The sequence below is a fragment of the Vespa velutina genome, chromosome 1 (genome assembly GCF_912470025.1).
Source record: "Vespa velutina chromosome 1, iVesVel2.1, whole genome shotgun sequence".
NCBI classification, from domain to species: domain Eukaryota; kingdom Metazoa; phylum Arthropoda; class Insecta; order Hymenoptera; family Vespidae; genus Vespa; species Vespa velutina.
In genome coordinates, this window is record NC_062188.1 from 18,409,334 (window position 1) to 18,416,833 (window position 7,500).

The 7,500-nt window shown below is 35.8% G+C and overlaps 1 protein-coding gene across 22 annotated transcripts in view; it reads right to left on the reverse strand.

The window, feature by feature from the left end:
- Positions 1-7,500, reverse strand: part of LOC124946660 (tensin-3-like) — a 171,964-nt gene that overhangs the window by 10,793 nt on the left and 153,671 nt on the right. For 21 of the 22 annotated variants that reach the window (XM_047487692.1, XM_047487702.1, XM_047487737.1 and 18 more), the window contains 2 exons: positions 1,246-1,529; positions 468-1,108 (listed from right to left, as the gene is read on the reverse strand). In XM_047487692.1, the coding sequence (XP_047343648.1) occupies positions 468-1,108; positions 1,246-1,529 (925 nt within the window). The remainder of the gene's footprint in view (positions 1-467; positions 1,109-1,245; positions 1,530-7,500) is intronic. The other variant, XM_047487711.1, reaches the window with a different exon arrangement.

The following is a 7,500-nucleotide window of genomic DNA, read 5'->3' on the forward strand; positions in this document are numbered from 1 at the left end:
TCTCTTCTCTTTCTCTCTCTCTCTCTCTTTTTTTTTCTCTCTGTCTTTCTATTTCTCTCGCTTTCTTTTTCTTTCTCCTATACCTCGACTCTTTCATTGCTCTTTTGCGGTGCCCGTTTCGGAGGATGTATTGCGACACGCATGCTGTCGACCCAGTGCGTTGTCTCGAAGCTCTGCCGGAGAAACGACCACGACTTGTTCGTAGTTTTCTCTTTGCTTAATTCCATGAAAAAACACCTAATCTCTCTCTCTCTCTCTCTCTCTCTCTCTCTCTCTATGTTTTTTCAAAGCTAAAAAGGGATCCATGATATATCGGCCGAATAAGAATGGAACGGACTCGGAGAATGAATTATATTAAAAGATTTTTCTTTTCCTTTTTTGTTTGTTTGTTTGTTTGTTTTTTTGTTTTTTTTTTGTTATCTTCTTCCTCTTATAAAATTAATATCGAAAAAGTATATTTTACTTACCCGTCGACGTGATCGGGGGTGGTTTTGACAGGACCATTCGCGAACTCTGGCGGTGGATCTGGTGTATTTGGGCTTAAAGGGCTGATAGGTCGTCTTGGATTAGCATCGCCAAGAATATCATCGAAGTCTACGACCGGTGCTGTACCACGTACCGACGCCTTTCTAACCAAGGAAGGTGATGATAATTTTTGATGTTTGATCATATCGGTCGTAGCACCGTAAGAGAACGGTTGACTCGTTTGTCTCGCGTGATAAGGAATGTCCTCGTCGATAAAGTCGATGTTACCGGATGGAGAGAATGAATCGACGTGTTGCTTTCTACCATATATATCTGCCGTTGATTCGGATATTTTTCGATCAGGTGAAACACGGTATTCGTAATCCTCCCTACGGTGTTCCACGTTTTTCGGGCTATCTCTATATTCGTTCTTTAACGTGCTATAACTAGACGTGCTAGAGTTGTAAGGCGGACTGGATTCTTTGGCGACGCTATAACTTCTGTAGGAATCCTTCAAGGTCGAATAAGTTGATGGCGCATGGCTACTACTGGTGTGACTACTGTAACTACGATTTTCTTGGACGTAAATCTTCTCGTTTCTATCCGGTCGAGCATAATCCTCCGTAGGAGGATCTGGCATCGACTAAAAATATCAATATAAAGAGAATATACTTGGTTAATCTTAACTATCGTATTACAAATCGAATAAGATTCTTACTAGGACAGGTAAGTACCTATATATATATACATACATAAATACATATATAGATATCTATTTACCTCAACGGTTAGCATCATATCGTGAAGAAGTTTATCAAGATCACCGTGAGCCTGATTATCCGGCTCGTGTTCAGGTGGACTTGGTCTTTGAGGTGGAGCACTGCTGATACCGCTGTCCATGGAAACTGTCAGTGGTGAACCGCGAGCACCACCTGCAGCACCCTGCTGTACCACCGCGTACAAGGATCCATCTATAGGTCCGCAGGTGTAACCTAACTCACGTGGCGATGTTTGAACGGATGAACTCGATGGTGGCGGTGGTGACAACGGTGTCTCGCGGCCTTCTGAAAGATATTTATATTTGTAACACGAAGAAAAAAATCTCTATGTTCATCCATAACACAATGTATTAATACGAAATGATTCGAAAAAGAAAAGGAAAAAAAAAAAAAAAAGAAAAAGCAACGAAAAAAATCATATTTAGTAATTTTTAATAATTATTACTCCTTCATAATTTGCAATAGATTTAAGAAATTCTTTTTATAGATGCTTTTCTTTCGTTATTTATTTTTTTCTTTTCTTTTTTTTTTTGTGTTTGTTCTTGTTCTTGTTCTTCTTAGATCCTTCGAATAATATACATAATAATAAAGTATCTCTATCGTCAGGCAGGAAGACTTTTTACTTTTTTCCTTAGTTTATTTCTTAAGAAAAAAAAAAAGAAAGAAAAGAAAAGATAAAAGTTTCATCGAGTTCTCGAATTTAAATACTATGACTTCGTCAATTTCGAATGGCACGAAATAGTTTGAGAGGAAATATTTAGAAGTACGTAAGTGTAATCGTATAAGAAGAATGGCCAATTCTTTATGTCTAGGAGATCGTGAAGCTCGTTAAAGAAGAATGATCGAGTATAAATCGTTGACCGACGTACTACATACATACTTATTTACCTTCTAGCGATCGACCATAGAGAGACAAGAATTGAGTCGATAGAAAGAAAGAGAGAGAGAGAGAGAGAGAGAGAGAGAGAGAGAGAGAGAGAGAAAGAGAAAGAAAATCATTTGCTCCAGCTGCTTCTTCTTTTATCCAATTGTTGTACCAATTTAAGAGTTAATCTGCGTTATGTCACGATGAAGTAATTCAGGCGCATTCCTGTGACGTAATTCTTGCGGTAGGTTGGTTGTTTTCTCTCGCGGCACGCTTTAAAGAGAGAAGGAAGAAAAAGAAGAAGCAGAAAGGGGAAGAAGAAGAAGAGGAAGAAAGGAAAAAAAGTAGAAAAAAAGAAAAAAAGAAAAAAAAAAAAATAAAGAAAAGACGATAATTCGCGAAAGGAATTCACTTCAAAAGGATTCGCGTGGTATGCGCCGATCATGAATCTTCTTTGCGAAGAAATAGACGATTCTAGTCAATGATGAGACTCCTTTCTAACTATAAGAGTCAACTCTTTTCTCTCTCTCTCTCTCTCTCTCTCTCTCTCACTCTCTCACTCTTTCTCTATCTTTTTCTCCTTCCGTAGTTCGCGTGATCTCGGTTTTCCATGCCATGTCCATTTGTTCACTTTAAGATATCGTATATACCCATCGTATACTCGACATTGGATTCTACTTTGATTCCATGAGATTTCTATCGAATCACACACATGCGATCGTATCCATTTTCCAAATGGTTACGCTTTCTTTATTCATCCTTTCTTTATTTATTCTTTCTTCGAATTTTACGTTCACATTTATACGATATTATAAAGTTTATCACGTTTAATTATGTTAATGTTATTTTTGAACGATTATTTCATTCGTTCGTCATTAATCGTCGCGTTATCGCAAAGAAATTATGTTTTAGCATATAAAAGAGGGGAAAAAAAAAAAAAAGAAAGGAGAAAATAATTACTCGATCGAGTATTCGAAGCGTAGCCGTTCTCGAGTTCCACGAGTTTATTTATGTACTACGGCTACTTTTTTTTTTTCTTTTTTTTTGTGCTTCTTTTTTCCTTCTTTTTTTTCTTTTTTTTTTTTTTTTTTTTGTAAACGATTTATTCATTAGTCTTTTATCAATCGTCGCTGAGCAAAGGAATTATGTTATCGCTCGTAAAAAGAGAAGTAAAGGAAGATGGAAGGAGACGAATGAAGAAAAGAAAAAAAAAAAAAAAAAAAGAAAATATATAAATAAATAAAAAGCGATCTAAAATAAGATGAAAATTATTTGATAGCGAGCAATTCGAAATGCGGGTTCTTACAAGATATTAAGATAATTATGGTCGTTTTCACTGACGAATGTCAGAAAGGATTAACGCGTGTATCTCGCGGTCGTTGCGTTAAAAAGATGTAACACACACGTTCTCGAATTATCTCCCCAAGAAACCGCAAGTTTCTTCCTTCATGATGACGAGGAGAGAAAACAAAAAAAAAAAAAAAAAAAAAAAAAAAAAAAAAAAAAAAAAAAAAAAAAAGAAGAAAAAAATGGAAGAAAGAAAAAAGGAAAAATATCTTACGTTTACGTTGTACGTACCTTACGTACCCACCTACCTACCTACCTACCTACCTACCTACCTACCTACCTACCTATCTACCTACCTACCTACGTTTTATTCGAGAGGCTGGTATCATCGTTGGATCGCGTTTTAATTTTCATATTTTCAACGTGGTATGTAATTAGAGTGGCACCTCGACTTCGGCTCGTATTTCTTTCACGTTGAAAGAGAACCGGCTTGTTAGATCCGCGGATGCAATATCCAAAACGTCATCCAAGAAAAGGAGCAAAAAAAAGAAAGAAAGAAGTAAAGAAAGAAGAACAGAGACAGAGACAGAGACAGAGAAAATATATTATCAGAATGACTACGTTAGAAAGCAAAGTGCTAGGAAGTAGTTTCCGTCGACTTTGGTAAAATGGTTTTAAAATGCGACCATAAGCTGCGTTGGACGTTCGTAGACCATTCGCGTACACTACCATTAGCTAACGTAGAAACGTAAAAAAGAAATTCAGAGTCTGAGATCTTTTACTGAAATTCAGACTCATACATTTGCCTCGTGAAATTCTTTACGTAAGGATCCTTTAAAACGTATACGTGTAGCCGGATTTCTTTTTTTCTTTTCTATTTCTCTCTCTCTCTCTCTCTCTCTTTCTCTCTCTCTCTCTCTCTCTCTCGTTCGTCGTATTGTATCGCTTTATATGAGTTTACGATTTGATCTTAAAATGCTCTCTCTCTCTCTCTCTCTCTCTTTTTCTATTTCAAATACTTTATTGAATTTTTTCTTTCTTTTTTTTTTTCCTTTCCCTTGAAATAGATTTGCATATAGGATAGATTCGAAAATAAATCGGTACGAGCATACAATCTATTATTATTCGTATAGTCGACGCGTGAGAAGGGAAAAAAAGCAAACAAAAAAAAAAAAAGAAAAAAAAGAAAACAGAAAAGGAAGGAAAAAACATTAGAAATAAAGAAAGAAAAAAGAAAAAAAAAAAGAGAGAGAGAGAAAAAAAAAGGAAAAGAAATTTCGTTTCTACCTTTGAACGATGTGAGTGAATACATACGAGATAAGAAGTTCCGCTTGCTGTACATACTTGGTCACAAATATTCATTTACATATTACGAGCGAATTTGAATAACAAATTCAATCGACTTCGTTGCGCCTTCGTCGAGCCTTTTCTCCTCTCACAATTTCAATTAATCGTCGCGCACGAATTTTTCCTCCTTTTAAAGGTAGCGTACCTCTTTCTTCTCTCCCCTTTCCGCCCCTTCCCTATTACCACCACCACCATCACCACCACCACCACCACCACCCTGCCAACTACCACGTGTCAACCAGACAATTTTTAACGTATCAATCTCACGCTTCTTAACGATATTATCGCGAAAGTACGAGACAACGTTGTATTATAAACGACTTTTTTGCCTTTTTCCTTCTTTTTCCTTTTTTTCTTTTACTTTTTTTTTTTTTTCTTTCTTTTTCTTTTTCTTCTCCTCGCACACTTAGTACGGTATCACGTAGACGTGAAGGACACCCGGTATATCCATAAATCTCTTTCAGGTTCGAGTTATCGCATACATAAATCATTTTTATTCGAGCGACTTCAGGGTTATTATATTTACTTGGCAGGCTTTCTTCTCTTGAAGAACGATAGCTAATCCACGTTAGACGTGAGTAGATGAGAACTCTCATTTAAGCTGCAACAGCTGAGACGAATCGAATCGTTGATCTAGATCAATTCGGATCGTTGGCATTTGTGTTCACGATCGATATAAAGAGAGATAGAGAGAGAGAGAGAGAGAGAGAGAGAGTGAGAGAGAGAGAGAGAGGAGAGAGTGTGTGTGTGAAAAAGGGGTAAGAAGGAATTGAAGTGCCTCGAATATCGAATACAACGGGTGTCGAAGTTATCGAGTGTCAAGGTAGTTATCAGAAGAGAGAGAGAGAGAGAGAGAGAGAGAGAGAGAGAGAGAGAATGTAAGGGAGTAAAAGAGATCGTAAATCGTTTGGAAATTCACGTTGGAGTTCTCGTTTATTCATAAGCATAGCGTCCTTCTTTAAACTCGCTGTCTTCCTCTTTCAAAGTTATTGGATTCTTCTTGAACACTGTTTCTCGAAGTTATATTAGACGATGCATTATCGAAAAGATTTATGAGAAGGAAACGCCCGCATATAATAATAGAAAAGTTTATCGTATATAAATGAACGTGTGCTAGTTAAAACTACGACATTGGTGACTGAAGAACGATTGATTGTAAAAATAGTTTGTAGGTGGTTGGAGGGCTCGTTAAAATGTTTAGTATAATTTTATAGTTACAAGAGGCAAACGATTGCGAATACCAGTATTTATCTCTTTCTCTTTATCTTTCTATCTCTCTCTCTCTCTCTCTCTCTCTCTCTCTCTCTCTCTCTCTTTATCTTTATCTCTCTCGAAGACCACCCAGACATTTTTTTCGACGAACGAAAGATCTTGCCCGAAGGAACCTTGAGAATGGATTTTTCGAAGAAATAATGAGACGAATTCTCATCGGCACCGTTCGAAGAACAGGATAGTTGCCTCGAGGTATTACGTGCCTTTGCCCGAAGTATACTACAATATATAGGCAAGATAATAATTGGGAATATGCGTATGTTGCCACACACGACACACGTTGAATTTTCCTTCCGGGCAAATGATACTTTGCAAAAAAATGATTTGAACACATAAACGAAGGATGAATCATAATATGAAAGAGTAGTTTAGGGATAATCATGATGGCTTCTGTTTTCTTTTCATTTCTTTCATTTCTTTATGTAAATTTGACGAATTCGAAATTTGAACGTCGAATACGAAATTCGATGAAATCCAATGTGATCTTAATGATCGAATGGAATTACAGAGATATAATGCACGAGAAGATAACAGATAGACGTATAGATAGATAGATAGATAGATAGATAGATAGATATCTACCATGTTGCATATATATATATATATATATACACCATGAGAGTATCTCGAACTATACGTACGTATGTATGTACGTTAGTAAGTACTTAACACGTGCAAGTTGCAGCTGCTATTATAACGCCATAACTGCAGATCGTACATACATATACATATACATATACATATACATATATATGTATACATATCTATTATATACGTGACTGTATATATACATATATATATATATATATGGGAAAGGCTAATATCAGGTCATATAAGAATTCACGATGATTTATTACTGGAAATCATACGTTCACGTGACTGTAACTTTTTTCAACGAAAATCTACGATTTCCGATCGGTCTAAAACATCGTTAGATTTTGAGAATGAAACGAATGAATTATATCGTTCTTAGGTAAGTCTTATATCTCAAATATAATTTATAACTGTTCGAATATGAGAATGAAAATCGTAATGATTTATCACGGAGGAGGAGAAAAAATAAAGAGAGAAAGAGAGAGAGAGAGAGAGAGAGAGAGAGAGAGAGAGAGAGAGAAAGTATTCTTAATGCAATAGAATTTATTTAAACAAAAACGATTTGTTTTAATCATTTATATTCTTCAGAAATCTTAAGAAATTAGTAAAACACGTGGCAGCAGTTGTTATTTCTCTTCAACTACGTTAAAATGAAATAAGGTTAATAGAAGGGAAACAACGTAATAAACGATATCTTTACGAGCGTTGGTCGAGTTACGTTACCAAGGCAAAAACACTTTCTTAACATTCTATAATTCGTAATACGGCAGAGATAAACGAAGTTTCTTCTCTTATTGGTATCACTTTATCCATATAACGATATATACTCGTGTAAAATATTTATTAGAGTTCGATCTCTAAAACGTGTTCTTACAAATTTAGTTTGTTCTT